Genomic DNA, 22,231 nt, shown 5'->3' on the forward strand with positions numbered 1-22,231 from the left:
CAATAGGGGAAAGTGAAAGAGAACCTGAGGCTAGGATTTATGTTGTATTGTGAACAATGAGTGGAACAATCTTGAGATAGAGCTAGCAAGTAGTACAGAAACGGATAACTCAGTAAGGAAGAGACAATGTGATTAAAATAACTCCAATAGTAATGCTCATCAGCAACATCTCTCTTTATACACAAGTAAACAGCAGGGTTAAAAATCTTGGCTTTATTCAAGATATGGAAACAACCTAAATGTCCATCGACAGATGAACGGATAAAGAAGGTATGGGGTGTGTGTGTGTGTGTGTTTGTGTGTGTGTATATAATGGAATACTACTCAGCCATAAAAAAGAATGAAATAATGCCATTTGCAGCAACATGGATGGACCTAGAGATACCACACTAAGTGAAGTAAGTTGGAAAAGACAAATGCCATATGATATCACTTATATGTGGAATCTAAAACATGATGCAACTGAACTTATCTATAAAACAGAAACAGACTCAGACATAGAGAACAGACTTGTGGCTGCCAAGGGGGAGGGGAGTTGGGGAGGGATGGATTGGGAGTCTGGGATCAGAAGATGCAAATTATTATATATACGTATAACTGAATCACTTTGCTGTATACCAGAAACGAACATAACGTTGTATATACCTCATAAACTATAACTCAATAAAATAATTTTTTTTAAATCATGGCTTTATCATCATCAACTTGGGACAGGACCATTCTTTCCACTCAAGTTTTAGATTTCTACTACAGCCTGTGAAAATTAGCTTTACTCCTCAACATCTGACATTTACTCTTCTTATTCTAATTATTTTTAACAGTTAATAAATGCTCTATATTTTCTTAGATTCTATATTTGTCTGTTCAGCACCCACTAATCACAGGGCCGAACTAAGAGCCAAAGTTGCTTACATCTCCCCTGCAATCTAGAGCCTATATTCTGAACCATACTCTGAACTATATTCCCCTGCTGTAAAATCAACCCAGTGCCAGATACCTAGTGATAGCTTCTATACCCCAAAACCCTCTGGAATTATTCAAACTAGCTAATCCTAAATAAACAATTACCCAACGTTACATTGCTTCACCTTGCCTGTGGAAACCTCAATTAAGGCTGTAGCCTATGCATTCTCTTAGAATTCCCCTATGCATCTCTGCCTCCTGAATGACACTGGTGCTTACCCCCGTGACCCTGTGTGGTCTGCTACGTCTCTCATCTCTAAGAGAACTGTAACATGAAACTTTAAAAAAAAATAAATTTATTTATTTATTTGGCTGCGTTGCATCTTTGTTGTTGCGCATGGGCTTTCTCTAGTTGCAGCGAGCAGGGGCTACTCTTCATTGTGGTGCACGGGCTTCTCATTGTAGTGGCTTCTCTTGTAGCAGAGCACAGGCTCTAGGCTCCCAGGCTTCAGGAGTTGTAGCACACAGACTCAGTAGTTGTGGCACACGGGCTTAGTTGCTCCGCAGCACGTGGGAGCTTCTCGGGCCAGGGCTCGAACCCGTGTCCCCTGCATTGGCAGGTGGATTCTTAACCAGTGTGCCACCAGGGAAGTCCAAACTTTTTTTTTTTCTTCTTTTTTTTCAATGGCACTGACCTCTTCATGTAGTCACTCAATCACCTTTATAAATTAAGACCCAGGTACAAATCAATTAAAAAAAAAAAAGATGCCCCATGACAACCACCATTTATAGTCAGCAGAAAATTTGTGGGTTTAAAAAAAAATTTTTTTTTAGTATTTAAAAAAAATTTTTTTTTTAAATTTTTTGGCCACGTCATGTGGCTTGTGGGATCTCAGTTCCCAACCAGGGATTGAACCCAGGCCCCTGGCAGTGGAAGCACAGAGTCCTAATCACTGGACTACCAGGGAATTCCCAGAAAATTTGTTTTTAAAGCACTTTAATTTCTTACCTCTCTCTGAAGTAACAATCAGATTTTGCACATCATATTATAGATACTGAACAGAAGAGCAAGCAAATGAAGCAGAGAGGAAAAAATGACTCACCAGCAGGTCAGCTTCACAATTCTCATTACCTTAAATAGGTAAGGAGTGACTAACAACAATACTCATTTCAACAGTATGTCAACACTTACATAAATCTTTTGAAACTATGACTAAGCCTTTGTCTTACTATATTAAAAACTCAATGACAGAATCTTCTTTGGTACATTTAGTGTCTCTAATTCAGCTATTATAATGTATATCTTAGATACACCGCTGAGGATGATTTTTAACCCTATCATTTCCCTGATTATTAATGTTCCACCAGGCATATAGGATGACATTTTAAATGTTTCAAAAGGTCCTTTTACCAACTGCTTATGTCTTCCTAGTTTTATACTTAAGTGAGGGGCTAAAAGACTAATAGCAAAAGAATTACCAGTATGCACCAGTATGTCTCAACATAAAGTAAAATATTAAAAATATATCACTGATGTAAAGAATACATCTAGAACATGAAAAACATATGCTATTATCTGCTTTCAAAATTCAAAGTTTTTCAGGTTGGATTTTCATAGGGAGGTAAACATGTACCACTCTATATTCTCTCTTAATATAAAATGCAAGAGGCTGATTCAGGAGAGCAAATTGAATCAGTATTTATCTAATTTCAGAAAAAGAAGGTCAAGCCAAAAGGAAAAGATTCTTTAACACATAAGTATCTTAATAGAATGATTACTATTATCTTCCTTTTTTAAATGCTAAGGGTCAAAGAACACTTAGGAAAAAACAAAAACAAAAAAGCCATGGCAAGGCAATAAATCTGTATCACTTGGGGACATTTAAAATGATTTTATTTATTTATGTTAAATATTTAAAAGAAATTAAGAATTCAACCTATTCTCAAGGGTCTTATCTATTTTTAAGAATTAGCTAGTGGTCAAATTATACTTTCTTCAACTACTACTACTACTTTAAAAAAAATTTAGTCAGGGAAATTTAGGTAATGATAAAACTAGATTTTCTGGCAGAAATGGTATATATACTGTTTGGTAAATAGATGTCCTATTTTCTAAAAACTGTAAGAGTAGCCATTGTTTTTTTTAAATGACGTTTCTAAAGACAATATTTATTTTGTAATGCTGAATTTTCTAAGCAAGTCCTTGGCATTAAGTTAGCAAAATATGAATTTAGGAACACAGAACATTGTTTTCTTAGAAGGAAAGTATTAAGGAGTCCTTTCCTTAATTTTATTTCTGATTTAGAATCTGTAGTACAACTGAATAATATTTAAAATCTCTTAAGATTAGCTTTTCTACAATCAACTTTAAATTGTTAAAGGAAATACTCACTGGTTGCTCTGGTAAATCTTGCTCTTCTTCCATGAGGACCAATATTTCTTTATTACACTTATGTGACTGGACTGCAAGTGTCTCTCAGCAGTCTTCACAGTCTGTTTAAAAAAGAGGGGGGATTCAAAGCTTTATGTACTCTTAAAGCATTATCATTGAGGCCATCAGAGAATAATTTTTAAAATATTTTGCTACCTCAATCTTTCTACGTGAGCTCCAATCTCAAAATCTCAAATCTGCACGTGGCTTTTCAAAATGGACATGCTGCATCAAGTCAGGATAGGTTTACACAATACCTTTTATAATTCCTTGCAAAAGCCAACACGTGGAGCCACTTCTGCTGTACTTAAAACATGGTTACTATAGTGCCCAATGCATTTAACACTTTATAACAAGCCATGTGCAATTAACTAAAACACAACTTTTTTTAGAATTAGGGTTACATTAAAAAATGATAAAAACTAGCTTAGCCAGTCAAGAAGTTATGATAACATCTAACCTGCTTTAATGGGGAACATTTACATAACTGTTAACACACACAATCACTTTAAATAGGGCAAACTGGAATATCAAATAAATACTTTCGCAACCAACTATATATGTAATCAGCTTAAAGGAAAACTCAATTCTTCTGGATCTATTTTAATAATGCAAATAAATAAGTAAAGTGAAACACTGAATTTTAGAATTAAGGAAAATAATCATGTAGAGCTAGGACCCAATTTATCCTGAAATAACGAGCTCCACTACATGTATTGCCTAGTCAATTATTTAAGCAAAATCTTTACCTTCTCAGACTCTGCTCTTCCTGTCCTGGTTTTCAAACTAAAAAAGAGAAATAGGACGCTAAGCCCCACATTTACTGGTAAGAACACCTTATTGTGCCCTGCTGCCGAGTGAGACAGAAAGATGTTAGAAAACTAAATAATTATAAAAACTATAAACTCCATTTCTATTTAACAAAAATGAAAGTAGCACTTCTCCAAAACAGATGTGATTGTTTATGCCTTTAATTAAGGTCACACCTGTTTTCACTTATTTTTACCAACCACTGTAACCAACTTAACAGACAAAGCTTAAGCAAGTATAGAATCGTATTGCAGAAGTAATGAATTAAAAGGGAAATGAAAAACTTCACTTATACCAATTTACCACCACTCCACTAATACTGCTCTATTCTGGTGTAATACAACACACTTTATTTTAGAGTCACACTCTAAAATGGGAAAAGGAGAGAAAACACGTATAAGGGACACAATCAGACGCAAAACTGTCCAACTCTGACACAGCTTTCCTCCCTGCCCTGATCTAGAATGTCAAAAGAAAAAAAAATTTAAAGGTCAGAAGAACTTGATGCTCAATGCACTCACGTGTAACTCATACACAGAGCCTCAAAAGCTAAGTTTTCATACTACATGACGTAGATAACTAGTACTGCAGAATTACAGCAGGCAATAACTAAAGCTCACAGGAGCTATCTTCCCTGCATTTGTTTTGTTCTACTCACAAGAGCACAACCACTGTGACGTGAAACTGATTCACAATTGTGAAAGATGAACTGTTTTTTTTGTTTTACCAGCTTATATCTGTTTTAGTTTTAAAATGAAATGTCTTATCTTTATGGGATTTTAACAGTGTCAATGTACATCATGTATTTAATACATATATGATTTCATCCCAAAAGAAAGAGCAAACTAGGGTAATATCATTAGAGAAATGTAATGCCTTTAATACCTCATTTGTTAAATTTCTGTGTGACCAGATCTCAACTAAACAAAAAGTGATAATATCCCATGTTTTACTCAGTTGAAAGCCGTAATTGTAATGACTGCAATCTCTAATTAGTAGATTCTCAGCAAAGGAGAAGGAAGGGATATTCTTTCTCATGGCGGAAGGGTTATAAATCTACGCCTAAACAAGAAGAAGGTAAGAAAAAATGTGTTAAAAAAAAAAGAAAAAAAAGGTACTAATAACATGTCCTTTAATTTAATTTTTGTTTTAAACACAGAAATGAATTTATTTTAAAAATATGAACAATGTTAAAGGAGAACACAGATTTTTTTATAGATCAAAAGGGGTCATGGGTTTTAAAAGGTAAGAAATACTACTCTTAATGGTGGGGAAATAAATTCTCAAGCCATAAAAAACAAAATGTTAAAATCTTGAATTTTGTTTCTTAGGAATATGGTAATATTACAGTGATTTTATAACAAAGGGAACAGCTTCCTATTTTTCTTCAGATAAATTCTATAAGTTGAAAGAAAACCTTCTTTAAGGGAAAAGCTTGGAAGACATTCTTTTCTACCTCTATTTCTTCTTCTTTGAAAATAAGCACCTTCTGTTGTTTCCATCTTAAAAATCACCTTTATCTTCTTCATTTTTCAATATAGGGAAAGAAAAGGGTCACAGATAATTTCTACATTTGGGGAAAAAACCTTAAAAAAATCAAGTAATTAATCAATGACCACCAATAATTTTGATAATTTTAAAACACAAAAAGCAACCTACAAAGGATGCATATGATTTATTACAGAATTTCTGGGACTCTACTGGCAACATGTGATATATGTGAAGTTTGTAAGCATACATTCTGGTACACTTGTATATAAAATATATTAATAATGACTATAAATTATGTAATTCCATTACAACATGCATCTAAGATACTACTTTCCATCAATATAGGATTCTTCCTTCCTTCCAGTATTTTGTAATGTCAAACACCTGAAATATACTAGATAAAAGAACGCAAGTATTTATCATGCTTCTAGCATTTATCAATGTGATAATAAAACTTTTAATATTAAGATCTTACACCATTTTCTACAAGTGGCACATGCTTACAATCGAAAGTCACATTTACTAACCACCAGATGAAAGTGTTATATAACACAGACAAGGTGCTCCAGTACTGGATAATAAAAAAAGGTACAGAAATACCATACAAACCTTAGTTTTCTCACTTCGTGTACTAGTTCTAGAGTTTAATTGTGTATTTTGGTATTTTCTTACCATTAATATAACCTGACATTGAGAATGGCTCAAGATGGTGGAATAGAAAGACATGCGCATACACCCTCTTGCGAGAGCACCACAATCACAACTAACTGCTCAACAATCATCAACAGGAAGACACTGGAACTCACCAAAAAAGGTATCCACATCCAAAGATAAAGGAGAAGCCGTAATGAGACGTTAGGAGGGGCACAATCACAATAAAATCAAATCCCATAACTACTGGGTGGGTAACTCACAGACTGGAGAACACTTATACCACAGAAGTCCACCAACTGGAGTGAAGGTTCTGAGCCCCACGTCAGGCTTCCCAACCTGGGGGTCCGGCACCAGGAGGAGGAATTCCCACAAAATCAGACTTTGAAGGCTAGCGGGATTTGATTGCAGAATTTCGACAGGACTGGGAGAAACAGAGACTGCACTCTTGGAGGGCACACACAAAGTAGTGTGTGCATCAGGACCCAGGGGAAGGAGCAGTGACCCCATAGGAGGCTGAACCAGACCTACCTGCTACTGTTGGAGGATCTCCTACAGAGGCGGGGGGTGGCTGTGGCTCACCGCGGGGACAAGGACACTGGCAGCAGAAGATCTGGGAAGTACTCATTGGTGTGAGCGCTCCCGGAGTCCAACATTAGCCCCACCAAAGGGCCTATAGGCTCCAGTGCTGGGTCGGCTCAGGCCAAACAACCAACAGGGAGGGAACTCAGCCCAACCCATCAGCAAACAAGCAGATTAAAGTTTTACTCAGCTCTGCCCACCAGAACAACACCCAGCTCTACCCATCACCCGTCTCTCACATCAGGAAGCTTGCAAAGCCTTGTAGGTAGCCTCATCCACCAGAGAGCAGACAGCAGCAGAAGAACTACAATCCTGCAGCCTGTGGAATGAAAACTGCACTCACAGAAAGATAGACAAAGTGAAAAGGCAGAGGACCATGTACCAAATGAACGAACAAGATAAAACCCCAGAAAAACAACTAAATGAAGTGGAGATAGGCAACCTTCCAGAATAAGAATTCAGAATAATGACAGTGAAGATAATCCAGGACCTCAGAAAAAGAATGGAGGCAAAGATCAAGAAGATGCAAGAAATGTTTAACAAAGACCAAGAACAATTAAAGAACAAATACCTAGAAGGATTAAAAAACAAACAAACAGAGATGAACAATACAACAACTGAAATGAAAAATACACTAGAAGGAATCAATAGTAGAATAACTGAGGCAGAAGAACGGATAAGTGACCAGGAAGACAGAATGGTGGAATTCACTGTAGCAGAACAGAATAAAGAAAAACGAATGAAAAGAAATGAAGACAGCCTAACAGACCTCTAGGACAACATTAAGTGCAACAACATTCGCATTATAGGGGTCCCAGAAGGAGAAGAGAGGGAGAAAGGACCTGAGAAAATATCTGAAGAGATTACAGTCAAAAACTTCCCTAACATGGTAAAGGAAATGGCCACCCAAGTGCAGGAAGTGCAGAGAGTCCCAGGAAGGGTAAACCCAAGGAGAAACACACTGAGGCACATAGTTATCAAACTGACAAAAATTAAAGACAAGGAAAAATTATTGAAAGCAGCAAGGGAAAAACGACAAATAACATACAAGGGAACGCCCATAAGGTTAACAGCTGATTTCTCAGCAGAAACTCTACAAGTCAGAAGGGAGTGGCAGGATATATTTAAAGTGATGAAAGGGAGGAACCTACAACCAAGATTACTCTACCCAGCAAGGATCTCATTCAGATTCGACAGAGAAATCAAAAGCTTTACAGACAAGCAAAAGCTAAGAGAATTCAGCACCACCAAACCAGCTCTACAACAAATGCTAAAGGAACTTCTCTAAGTGGGAAACACAAAACAAAACAAAAATAAACCCAAAATTATTAAGAAAACGGTACTAGGAACATACATATCGATAATTACTTTAAAAGTGAATGGATTAAATGCTCAAACCAAAAGACACAGGCTTGCTGAATGGATACAAAAACAAGGCCCATATATATGCTGTCTACAAGAGACCCACTTCAGACCTAGGGACACATACAGACTGAAAGTGAGGGGATGGAAAAAGATATTCCATGCAAATGGAAATCAAAAGAAGGCTGGAGTAGCAATACTCATATCAGATAGAATAGACTTTAAAATAAAGAATGTTACAGGAGACAAGGAAGGACACTATGTAATGATCAATGGATCAACCCAAGAAGAAGATATAACAATTACAAATATATATGCACCCAACACAGGAGCACCTCAATACATAAGGCAACTGCTAACAGCTATAAAAGAGGAAATCGACAGTAACACAATAATAATGGGGGACGTTAACACCTCACTTACACCAATGGACAGATCATCCAGACAGAAAATTATTAAGGAAACACAAGCTTTAAATGACACAATAGACCAGATAGATTTAATTGATATTTATAGGACATTCCATCCAAAAACAGCAGATTACTCTTTCTTCTCAAGTGCGTACAGAACATTCTCCAGGATAGATCACATCTTGGGTCACAAATCAAGCCTAGGTAAATTTAAGAAAAAGGAAATCATATCAAGCATCTTTTCCGACCACAACGCTATGAGATTAGAAATCAATCACAGGAAAAAAACGTAAAAAACACAAACACATGGAGGCTAAACAATAAGTTACTAAAACCAAGAGATCACTGAAGAAATCAAAGAGGAAACCCAAAAGATACCTAGAGACAAATGACAATGAAAACATGACAATCCAAAACCTATGGGATGCAGCAAAAGCAGTTCTAAGAGGGAAGTTTATAGCAATACAAGCCTACTACAAGAAAGAAGGAAAATCTCAAACAAACAATCTAACTTTACACCTAAAGGAACTAGAGAAAGAAGAAGAAACAAAACCCAAAGTTAGCAGAAGGAAAGAAATCATAAAGATCAGAGCAGAAATAAATGAAATAGAAACAAAGAAAACAAAAGCAAAGATCAATAAAACTAAAAGCTGGTTGTTTGAGAAGAAACACAAAATTGATAAACCATTAGCCAGACTCATCAAGAAAAAGAGGGAGAGGACTCAAATCAATAAAATTAGAAACGAAAAAGGAGAAGCTACAACACACACCGCAGAATACAAAGCATCCTAAGAGACTACTACAAGCAACTCTATGCCAATAAAATGGACAACTTGGAAGAAATGCACAAATTCTTAGAAAGGTATAACCTTCCAAGACTGAACCAGGAAGAAACAGAAAATATGAACAGACCAATCACAAGTAATGAAATGGGAACTGTGATTAAAAATCTTCCAACAGGGCTTCCCTGGTGGCGCAGTGGTTGAGAGTCTGCCTGCCAATGCAGGGGACACGGGTTCGTGCCCCAGTCCGGGAAGATCCCACATGCTGTGGAGCGGCTAGGCCCGTGAGCCATGGCCACTGAGCCTGCACGTCCAGAGCCTGTGCTCCACAACGGGAGAGGCCACAACAGTGAGAGGCCTGTGTACCGCAAAAAATAAATAAATAAAATAAAAAATCTTCCAACAAACAAATGTTTGTTGGAAGACCAGAGGGCTTCACAGGTGAATACTATCAAACATTTAGAGATGAGCTAGCACCACACCTTCTCAAATTCTTCCAAAAAAGTGCAGAGGAAGGAACACTCCCAAACTCATTCTATGCGGCCAACATCATCCTGATATCAAAACCAGACAAAGATACTACAAAAAAAGAAAATTACAGACCAATATCACTCATGAATATAGATGCAAGAATCCTCAACAAAATAGTAGCAAACAGTCCAAGAACACAGTAAGAGGATCATACACCATGATCAAGTGGGATTTATCCCAGGGATGCAAGGATCCTTCAATATACGCAAATCAATGTGATACAGTATATTAACAAATTAAGGAATAAAATCCATATGATCATCTGAACAGATGCTGAAAAAGCTTTTGACAAAATTCAACACCCATTTATGATAAAAACTCTCCAGAAAGTGGGCATAGAGGGAACCTACCTCAACATAATAAAGGCCATATACGACAAACCCACAGCAAACATCATTCTCAATTGTGAAAAAATGAAAGCATTTCCTCTAAGATCAGGAACAAGACAAGGATGTCCACTCTCACCACTATTATTCAACATAGTTTTGGAAGTCCTAGCCATGGCTATCAGAGAAAAAAAAGAAATAAAAGGAATACAAATTGGAAAAGAAGAAGTAAAACTGTCACTGTTTGCAGATGACACGATACTATACATAGAGACTCCTAAAGATACCACCAGAAAACTACTAGAGCTCATCAATGAATTTGGTAAAGTAGCAGGACACAAAACTAATGCACAGAAATTTCTTGCATTCCTATACACTAACAATGAAAGATCAGAAAGAGAAATCAAGGTAACAATCCCATTCACCACTGCAACAAAAAGAATAAAATACCTAGGAATAAACCTACCTAAGGAGGTAAAAGACCTGTACTCAGAAAACTATAAGAGACTGATGAAAGAAATCAAGGATGACAGAAACAAGATGGAGAGATATACCATGTTCTTGGATTGGAAGAATCAATATTGTGAAAATGACTGTATTACCCAAAGCAATCTACAGATTCAATGCAATCCCTATCAAATTACCAATGGCATTTTTTACAGAACTAGAACAAAGAAATCTTAAAATTTGTATGGAGACACAAAAGACCCCAAATAGCCAAAGCAATCTAGAGGGAAAAAAATGGAGCTGGAGGAATCAGACTCCCTGAATTCAGACTACACTACAAAGCTATAGTAATCAAGACAATATGGTACTTGCACAAAAACAGAAATATAGACCAATGGAACAGGATAGAAAGCCCAGAGATAAACCCATGCACCTATGGTCAACTAATCTATGACAAAGGAGGCAAGGATATACAATGGAGAAAAGACAGTCTCTTCAATAAGTGGTGCTGGGAAAACCACTGGGACAGCTACATGTAAAAGAATGAAATTAGAACACTCCCTAACACCATACACAAAAATAAACTCAAAATGGATTACAGACCTAAATGAAAGACCGGACACTACAAAACTCTTAGAGGAAAACATAGGAAGAACACTCTTTGACATAAATCACAGCAAGATCTTTTTTGATCCACCTCCTAGAGTAACAGAAATAAAAACAAAAATAAACAAATGGGACCTAATGAAATTTAAAAGCTTTTGCACAGCAACAGAAACTATAAACAGGATGAAAAGACAACCCTCAGAATGGGAGAAAATATTTGCAAATGAATCAACAGACAAAGGATTAATCTCCAAAATATATAAACAGCTCCTGCAGCTCAATATTAAAAAAAACAACCCAATCCAAAAATGGGCAGAAGACCTAAATAGCCATTTCTCCAAAGAAGACATACAGATGGCCAAGAGGCACATGAAAAGCTGCTCAACATCACTAATCATTAGAGAAATGCAAATCAAAACTACAATGAGGTATATCACCTCACACCGGTCAGAACGGCCATCATCAAAAAATCTACAAACAATAAATGCTGGAGAGGCTGTGGAGAAAAGGGAACCCTCTTGCACTGTTGGTGGGAATGTAAATTGATACAGCCACTATGGAGAACAGTATGGAGGTTTCTTAAAAAATTAAAAATAGGGTTACCATATGACTCAGCAATCCCACTACTGGGCATACACCCAGAGAAAACCATAATTCAAAAAGAGTCATGCACCACAATGTTCATTGCAGCACTATTTACAATTGCCAGGACATGGAAGCAACCTAAATGCCCAATGACAGATAAATAGATTAAGAAGATGTGGTACATATATACAATGGAACATTACTCAGACATAAAAAAGAACGAAATTGGGTCATTTGTAAAGATGTGGATGGATCTAGAGACTGTCATATAGAGTGAAGTCAGTAAGAGAAAAACAAATATCATATCTTAACGCATATATGTAGAATCTAGAAAAATGGTACAGATGAACTGGTTTGCAAGGCAGAAATAGACACACAGATGTAGAGAACAAACGTATGGACACCAAGGGGGAAAGCGGGGTGGGGTGAGGGGGGCAGTGGTGGTGGGATGAATTAGGAGATTGGGATTGACATATATACACTAATAATCAAATAGATAACTAATAAGAAGAACCTGCTGTATAAAAAATTAAAATAAAATAAAATTCAAAAAATATATATATATAACCTGACATTATTCTACATTCAATGAGATTCATCTTTTGAAATATCCAATAATATAATGGCTTGACATAGAAGTGGAAAGTGGATACTTAATGTAGTGTACATGAATATAATTTTTTTTTCTTTTTCTTTTTTGTAGTACACAGGCCTCTCTCACCGTTGTGGCCTCTCCCGTTGTGGAGCACAGACTCCGGATGCACAGGCTCAGCGGCCATGGCTCATGGGCCCAGCCACTCCACGGCATGCGGGATCCTCCCGGACTGGGGCACGAACCCATGTCCCCTGCATCGGCAGGCGGACTCTCAACCACTGCGCCACCAGGGAAGCCCGTAAATGAATATAATTTTAACTTAGTCAAACAGCCAATGAAATAACATAACATACTCTGAGTTAATTTTTTGTTTTAAGTACCTTCAAGGCATTTGGATAGTAACGTCTTTTCATAATTTTCTAGTTTCAATTCTTACTGTTGGCTTCTAAATACAGCGGTTTTACCACCTTTTTTGGAGAGAATTTATCAGTATCCACATGCCTTCATGGGCAGAAATCTGGGAAAACCTGTACCTGAGAACAGAAATAGTATTTCCTAAAACTGCACATTTCCCTACCTGCAAATACTAACAACGAAAAAATAGGAATTTTGGTTTGTTTGAAAAGATCACATAATTTTAAACATTGTGATTACACATGCTCATAAAGCAGGATTCTTTTGTAATATGACAGTCATAATTTTTATTTTTTTATTTTTATTTTTTTTGCGGTACGCAGGCCTCTCACTGTTGTGGCCTCCCCTGTTGCGGAGCACAGGCTCCGGACGTGCAGGCTCAGCAGCCATGGCTCACGGGCCTGGCCGCTCCACGGCATGTGGGATCTTCCCGGACCAGGGCACGAACCCGTGTCCCCTGCATTGGCAGGCAGACTCTCAACCACTGCGCCACCAGGGAAGCCCCATAATTTTTATTTTTAATACTTAAAAATTAGAAGGGAAATAACTAGTAACAAATATTTTATTTCAAAATTCTCATTAGATTCCTACCTCAAAATTTCTGTTTTGTACCAACTTCAACATACTATTTACCCTGTAATTATAAATGGCCACAAGCAAGAACTTAGATTACTTCAATATGTTATTATAGCTCTTAAGTACAGGAAGGGGAAATATATATATATATACTGTGTATATACATATTTATATTTTAAAACACAGAATAAAGGTCAAATTGTTTTCAATGAAAACAAAGTATACATCACTCTTAATTACAACATCACGAGAAGTGTCAAAATAGAGCAGAACAGTCTCATTATAGGTCCTAGAAGGGGAATTTGCATATGGCAAAGTGTGTACAGAGATATTCAGGGGTTAACTGAATATCTTTTATACAGCTGTAAGTAGAAAACAGGTAGCTCATAAATTTGACCATTGACTACACTGTATTTTAGAAGTCTATTTACTACCCCTTCCAAAGCCTTATATGTATTTTTAGAGCACACCACAGAAAAGGCTACAGAAGTTTCCCCGGGGAAAATGAACAGCATGTTTCCCAAAATTAAATATATCTCAACAATAATTATAAACAACAGTAGCCTGAAGAAGTGCTACATCAAAAAAGTGGTATAGGGCTTCCCTGGTGGCGCAGTGGTTGAGAGTCTGCCTGCCGATGCAGGGGACACGGGTTCGTGCCCTGGTCCGGGAAGATCCTGCATGCCGCAGAGCGGCTGGGCCCGTGAGCCATGGCCGCTGAGCCTGTGCGTCCGGAGCCTGTGCTCCACAACGGGAGAGGCCACAGCAGTGAGAGGCCCGCGTACCGCAAAAAAAAAAAAAAAAAGTGGTATATCATCACTTATGATTTTTATTAATATGTGAATTACTTTAGGATATAAAAGAAGTAGGTAATTAGCAAATGTTGACCATGGTGTCCTCAAATATAATTATATGTATGCCTTGAAGAATAAAAATAAAGAGCAAAATACCCTCTTCTAGGTGGCTTGAAGAAAACTACTTCAAGTATTATTATTCAACAATAACTGATCTCTTCTAAAGAGGATCTATTGGGCTTCCCTGATGGTGCAGTGGTTGAGAGTCTGCCTGCCGATGCAGGGGACACAGGTTCGTGCCCCAGTCTGGGAAGATCCCACATGCCGCAGAGCGGCTGGGCCCGTGAGCCATGGCCGCTGAGCCTGCGCATCCAGACCCTGTGCTCTGCAACGGGAGAGGCCACAACAGTGAGAGGCCCGCGTACCGCCAAAAAAAAAAAAAAAAAAAAAAATGTCAGAAAAACCGAATATCAATGTGGAGAAAAACATATCCACACCATACACTATGAGTAATTCTAAATATATGAAAAAACAATAAGCTTTCAAATAATTTTGGAGAAAACAGAAGAGCATATTTGTTGCATCTGTGGGAAAGAGATAAAATTTGGGACAATGAAGGAAAGCATAGCAACAAATTGACAGATTTGGTTATGTTAAACATACTTTCATGCAGTGAAAAAATAACAAATCTAAGATTAAAAGGATATGACAAATGGAAGCAATGCCTGCAATAATTGTGACAGATAAAGCGTAATGTCTACAATATAAACCCAACCAGGGCTTCCTTGGTGGCGCAATGGTTAAGAATCCGTCTGCCGGACTTCCCTGGTGGCACAGTGGTTAAGAATCTGCCTGCCAATGCAGGGGACACGGATTCGAGCCCTGCTCCGGGAAGATCCCACATGCCATAGAGCAACTAACCCCGTGTGCCACAACTACTAAGCCTGCGCTCTAGAGCCCGCAAACCACAACTACTGAAGCCTGTGTGACCAGAGTCTATCCTCCACAACAAGAGAAGCCACTTCAATGAGAAGCCCACACACCGCAACAAAGAGTAGCCCCCACTTGCCGCAACTAGAGAAAGCCCACACACAGCAACGAAGACCCAACGCAGCTGAAAATAAAAATTAATTAATTAAAAAAAAAAGGAATCTGTCTGCCAATGCAGGGGACACAGGTTCGAGCCCTGGTCCAGGAAGATCCCACATGCCACGGAGCAACTAAGCCCATGAGCCACAACTACTGAGCCCGTGTGCTGCAACTACCGAAGCCCATGAGCCTAGAGCCCGTGCTCCGCAACAAGAGAAGCCACTGCAATGAAAAAGCCCACACACCACAACGAAGAGTAGCCCCCGCTCGCCACAACTAGAGAAAACCTGCGTGCAACAACAAAGACCCAACACAGCCAAAAATAAATAAATAAAATAAAAATAAATTTTAAAAATAAAAAATAAAATAAACCCAACCAGTTCAACATTTACTGCTCATCTGTTATGTGGCAAATGATGACTAACATACACATCCATGAAAGGATACAAACAGTTTAAGTAACAACCAAGATCAAATCAGCACTTTGGAAAAAAGATTCTCACTACTAACTGAATAAATTTTAATATTTTTAAGATACCACTTCACACTTATTAAATTACCAAAAATAAATCTAAACAATAAAACCTAAAGTTATGTGGGCCATAAGAAGAAAATAAATATTCAGGCACTGCTATAAAATTGTACGTATATTCAGACTGTCTCTGGTTAGAGTATAAAAGAGGTCATAAAATTGCCCATGGCCTGAATAATTTTTCTTGGATTTTCCCCCCAAAATTAAATACAGGAATAAAAAGCTAACTCTATTTTAAAAACTGAGTAAGTTTCTTGTTCACAGTAATGAAAAATTAGAAACAACCAACATGTGGAGAATGATTTACCTAAGCTGTAATTCTATATTCTATATTAAATGAAACTGCAACCTATTTCAACACAAGCTCATTTAAAAGAGGAAAAAAAAGTAAGATTTTACATTAATTACAGCATAATAATAATACCTTAAATAGTTTAATAAAAATCAAAAGCAGGGCTTCCCTATTGGTGCAGCAGTTAAGAATCCACCTGCCAATGCAGGGGACATGGTTTCGAGCCCTGGTCCAGGAAGATCCCACATACGGCAGAGCAGCTAGGCTCGTGCACTACAACTACTGATCCTGAGCTGTAGAGCCCACAGCCACAACTACTGAACCAACGTGCCACAACTACTGAAGCCCGCATGCCTAGAGCCCGAACTCCGCAACAAGAGAAGCCACCACAATGAGAAGCCCACACACCACAACAGAGTAGGCCCCACTTGCCACAACTAGAGAAAGCCCACGTGCAGCAATGAAGACCCAACGCAGCCAAAAATATAGATAGATAGATAGATAGATAGATAGAATTGAGCACACAACCCTCCCTTTTAAAATTACATTCCTAATATGAACTTAAGCTATTTATCCCTTTTCTTTCATTAAATCTCAAACTATTCTGTTACATTAGTTTGACCTCACGGTCATACTCTTAAAAGTTTTTAAATGTTTTAAATTTATAAACTCAAAACTTCTTTTTCACTACTGTTAACTGGTACTTTAAGGACTGCCTAAAAATCCTAAAAAGATTCTTTTTTTAAGCTACTTTTTAATTTCTTGTACAATCTAGCAAAAATAACAATTTGATTTCTCTTTATAGCCATAAGTCTTTAATTTACAAGACACAAACTTCAATCTATTGTTAATCAAACAGGTAATTTTAATTATACGGGATATAAAAATAAATTATTTTACCATTTCTAGTCAGAGATGAGTATCATGGTTTTGGAAAAACAAAATATCTCCTAACCTACCAAAACCTCAAAGTTATTAGTGAAAGAGTTCCCTGCTTCATTATTAATTAATAATTAATAATTCTTCAAAACTACTTCTCTGACCCCTACTGTGTTCTGTAAATCTGGCAGTTAACAATTCTGTCAAAACTACTAATTTTCCTTTGGTCCTAAGATTCCTGTGGAATCTTGATCCTAAATTCCACAATGGCAGAGACCGCCTTCTTTTTAGTATCTGAGCGCACATAGCAGGCAATCAATAAATATTTGTTCAACCAAGTACAATTTCTAGGCTCTTGATTCCTCTAAATATCTACTTTAAACCAGTTCATTAAGAACCTTCAATATATTTAGAGGCACAAAAAATTCAAATCTTCACTCTTCTCATTTCTCACCAGGAATGCCTAAGTCTTTAATTCTTTACAAGGTTTTATTAACTGATTTGAAGAACATGATTTTGAAGTCTGTGTTAAGTGAAAAGTTCCCTTCAAATAAAAGAAAGGACTGATATGCTTTAAATCAAATCTTAGTATCACATACATAACAAGGGATCACAACACATGCACTACTTACTTAGAGGTGAGGAGTTAGGAGACCTTAAGTTTCTGTCCCTTAATAGGCTGAGAAAGGAAGGAGGGAAGGAAGGAAGGAAAAGAGGGAGGGAGGGAGTGAAGGAGGGAGGGTGGGGAGAGAGAGAGATCAAGTATGAAATCACCTTCCCCAGACACAAATATACACAGCTATCATGAAACATTTCTGGCCAAAGATGGGTCCACATCCTAATCCCCAGAACCCATAAATGTTACCTTATTTGGAATAAAGAGTCTTTGCAGATGTATTTAAGGATTCTGAGATGAGATTATCCCAGATTATCTGGGTAGGCCATAAATGCCATCTTAAGAGAAAGGCAGAGAGAAATTTAACATCCACACACATACACTGAGGAGAAGGCGATATAAATACGGAGGCAGAGACTGGAGTGATATGGCCAAAGAATGCCAGCAGTCACTAGAAGCTGGAATAGGCAAGAAACGGATTCTACCCCTAGAGCCTATGGAGGGAGTGCAACCCTGCCAACACCATGATTTTAGACCTCTGGCCTCCAGAACTGTGAGAGGATAAATTTCTGTTGTTTTAAGCCTCCAAATTTGTGGCAATTTATTATGGCACCCACAGGAAACTAATACTATTTGTAAAGAAGTTTATTTTGGTTTTCATTCGTTTTTGCTATTACCTCTCAGCTTGGGTTTCTTGGCCATTTGGCCACTGAATGAAACACATAAGCTGAAAACAAAGGTAGGAAATGAAGAAAAGTATGTAAATAAGACAACAGAACATGATGATACATACAGTTGCAAAAATGCTTCCAAACATTAAGAAGAATAAAAAGCTTTCCAAATAATTGGACAGTTTGCCTAACAGAAATGTCATACTACAAAATTAGCATTTTCCTGCTTTCACTCTGGGTCAAATCCTAAATTTATAGTTGAAGAAATTTCCAGGTAACATAGTAAAACTGGTGGTCCCAGGTGTTTCATGGATCTTGAGACGCCTTAGTGATCCATCTAATGCCTTGAGAACAAACAAGTATTAGTATCTGTACGATAGCATTTAAAATCAGCATACAATCACTGTACTGGACTATTTGATGTGTTCTGCTTGGGGCAAAGAAAATACTGCTAGAGCTAAACCTGAAAGATATACAAGTCCTCCTTTCCAGTTGGTCTTGAATAACTTTCTTAGGCACACTATGCCTCAAGATTGAAGCTCATATTTTTCTATTTTGATTGACTTAAGTTCCTATTTTGTATTTCTTTCATGAAGTCATTTCATGATATCTATAGAGTAGTATGCTTCCTCATAAAAGCATTTACTAAACATTTAACTTAAAATTTTGTAACACTGTGCTAAGCACTGTATTAAGAACATTAATAAACAGATTATAGAATGATACTGGATAATCAGAAATTTTTGTCATTAGAAAAACATGACTTTTCTAACTAAGCAAATACCTCTTTTTGGAAGGGGCATATACTTCTTTCTTTGGAGCTTCCTTTTTTCTTTTTCTTGAATAGAGCCCTAGATTTCTTTCTCAACATAAAATATTCATAGAATATCTGAAACCAGAAAACACTAAAATAAAATAGAGGGTAGAATATGTCAGGTGTTTTAAGACATATTCTGAAATAAATCATAATTAGTGTGTTTTGGCTGCTTTCAAAAATTTATGTCAGTGTTGAAAATGCCATTTAACTAAACACTAAAATGTATGTATCAGACAGAGTAAAAATATAAAGGCTTCATTAATTTAACCAATAAAAGCTGTTAATGCTAACTTCAAGCAACAAAGTAAACAAGAAGAGTAAATTTTAGGAACTTACTCTTTTTCTTGATAAAGACTCTTAATTGAAACAATTTTCCCAGAGGCTATTATTTTCTGGTTGGTCTAAAATGAAGGGATCAAATCTACAGAGGCCAGCAATCTCAAACTCTGGAATCTCCTCTGAATGCAACTCAAAAAGGACTATACACAAATTAAACTTAATCACTAAAAGAAAAGTATACGCTTTCCAAACAAACTTCAGGGTAATGTTATCAAAGTTTTTTAAAAAAATGATATTTTAATTTAAATTGCATTAAACACATAAATTAATTTAGGGGGAAATGATGAGTTGACAATATGTGTTCTCCTATCTAATAACACAATATGTATTTCCAGTTACTTAATCTTTTTTTTTAAATGTCTCTTAGCAGATCCTCTACGTTTATGTTGGCATTTTATCTTTTCGTTTGTTATATTTTTCATTTCTAAAGAAATTATTTTTTATATATAGGATAGTTGTTGATATTGGTACATTAATTTTGTAAACTCCCAAGTTACCAAAGTCTCTTATTGTTTCTAACAATGAGAATAGTAAGATGGTTGATCCTTGAGTTTCACGTATATATTTTCCCCAGCTGCATAAAAATAGCTCCTCTTTCCCCAATATTAACTTCTTTATTTCTTCTTCTTACCTAATGATATTGGCTTACACCTCCACTATAATATTAAGTAACAGTCCTAATTGTTGGGCATCCTTTTCTTGTTCCTCACAATAATAAAAATACATCTAGCATACTACTACTAAGCATGACACTGGTCAAGTGCTTTTTTGGCAGCCAAAAAAATGACCATCTGGTTTTTCTCTTGACTATTAATATAGCATATTACTAGATTTCCTAATATTGAACCACCTATGCATTTGGTTCAGAAATGAAACTCTGGCGTTGTAGAATATTATTTTAATGTACTGTTGAATCCGTTTTCCAGTACTGAATTTACGATGTTCAGTAACTGCCTCTAATTGTTTTAAATGAACACCCTGAGAGGGGAAAGGCTATTTGTACAGGGTGAGCTCCAGTCAGTTCAAATATAGTCTTGAGAATGAGGTCTTTCAAGGAACCTCCAGACAGGTCAAATAATGACAATTTTCTGGGAACAGGGCTGTGAAGGAGCTCCAATCTTGTTCTGCCCCTTCCGGTGGCTTCCAGGTTGCTAGTTTTCACCATGACTGGGGGCTGCTGGTTTCCAAAGGCTACTATGGAGCTGGAGAGGAGAATGGGAACAATGCAAGCTAAAATGCCATACAAAGTTCACTGTTTTTGCTGAGATTCAGCCATTTTTCTTGAATAAATGTTCAGATTGCTGCAAGCCTGTAGTTAATTTTCAGAGTCCTGAAAGAGTTGATTCTGACTATTTTTGCCAGTATTCTCACTGCTTTTATGAAGGAGAATTTTCAGAGGTTCTTACTCTGCTGTTATTGTTGACATCCTTTGCATTTCAATTCAGCTCAATCTTTATACTTATTAATTTGCTATTCATACTTTCTGATTCTTAAAATTTCAATATTTACATTTCCTTTTTCATTTCCTATGAAATTACTAATGATGCTTATCTTTAAAATCTCCTTCAGTTTATACTATTCACTATTTTCTTTAGTGTTGGAAGCATTTCGTACCTCTCTTGCATAGAATTAATTCTTCTTAAATGGCTGATAAGTCTAGGTTAGTAGTTCATATCTGTAGTCAGGAATTTCTTTTCTTTTTTTTAAAAATAAATTTATTTATTTCTTTTTGGCTGCGTTGGTTCTTCATTGCTGCATGCAGGCTCTCTCTAGTGGCGGCGAGTGGGGGCTACTCTTCGTTGCAGTGTGCAGGGTTCTCATTGTGGTGGCTTCTCTTGTTGCACAGCATGGGCTCAAGGCGTGCAGCCTTCAGTAGCTGTGGCACGTGGGCTTCAGTAGTTGTGGCTCATGGGCTCTAGAGCACAGGCTCAGTAGTTGTGGTGCACAGGCTTAGTTGCTCTACGGCATCTGGGATCTTCCTGGACCAGGGCTTGAACCCATGTCCCCTGCATTGGCAAGCAGATTCTTAACCACTGCGCCACCAGGGAAGCCCCAGGAATTTCAACTAAACAGTGTATCCTCAGAGTGGGTGAGAATCTTTGTTTGTATATTATTATATGCAGGTTCTAGTTATATATATCCACTTCTAATAACTATGGAAGAGGGGTGAAATATGCAGTTGGGCAGTGTCTGCAGGTCACCTGCTTTCTGGATATGAATTCCTTCCTCTTCTGAACATAACATAAATTACCAGGGATATCTCTAGTCTCCCATGTCAGGACTCTAACTTTAGAGAGTAGCTATCATAGCTTTATCTGGGGGAGAAACACTTTGTTAGTTAGTTAGCTACTCACTTTGCTTTTTGCTTCCGCTGCTTTTGGGTGGAAGTCTATAGTTGCTTCAGGCTGTGCTTGCTTCTTTCTCTAATCTCCAAATTCATTCATTCACTTACAGAATATTTATTGAGTGTCTACTACGTGCCAGGCACTAGTTTAGATACTGGGAATTCAGTGATGAACACAAAGTTCCCAGCCTCAAGGAACTTATATTCCAAAAGGAAGATAAACAAATACATAAGGTAATACAATTTAACAAAGTAATAATACTTTTCTTTTTAGATCTTTTTTCTTGATGTGGACCACTTTTAAAGTCTTTTATTGAGTTTGTTGCAATATTGTTTCTGTTTTATGTTTTGGTTTT

At 37.0% G+C, this 22,231-nt stretch overlaps 1 protein-coding gene across 6 annotated transcripts in view; it reads right to left on the bottom strand.

Moving 5' to 3' along the window:
- EYA3 (EYA transcriptional coactivator and phosphatase 3) overlaps positions 1 to 22,231 on the bottom strand; it is a 104,012-nt gene that overhangs the window by 64,384 nt on the left and 17,397 nt on the right. For 3 of the 6 annotated variants that reach the window (XM_082614538.1, XM_082614542.1, XM_082614536.1), the window contains one exon: positions 3,296 to 3,396. In XM_082614538.1, the coding sequence (XP_082470664.1) occupies positions 3,296 to 3,328 (33 nt within the window). In that variant the 5' untranslated portion in view covers positions 3,329 to 3,396. Of the gene's footprint in view, positions 1 to 3,295; positions 3,397 to 4,083; positions 4,121 to 6,817; positions 6,900 to 22,231 lie in introns of all 6 variants that reach the window. The other 3 variants (XM_082614539.1, XM_082614537.1, XM_082614540.1) reach the window with 2 other exon arrangements.

This window comes from Mesoplodon mirus, assembly GCF_964341445.2.
Source record: "Mesoplodon mirus genome assembly, chromosome: 3".
Classification (NCBI taxonomy): domain Eukaryota; kingdom Metazoa; phylum Chordata; class Mammalia; order Artiodactyla; family Ziphiidae; genus Mesoplodon; species Mesoplodon mirus.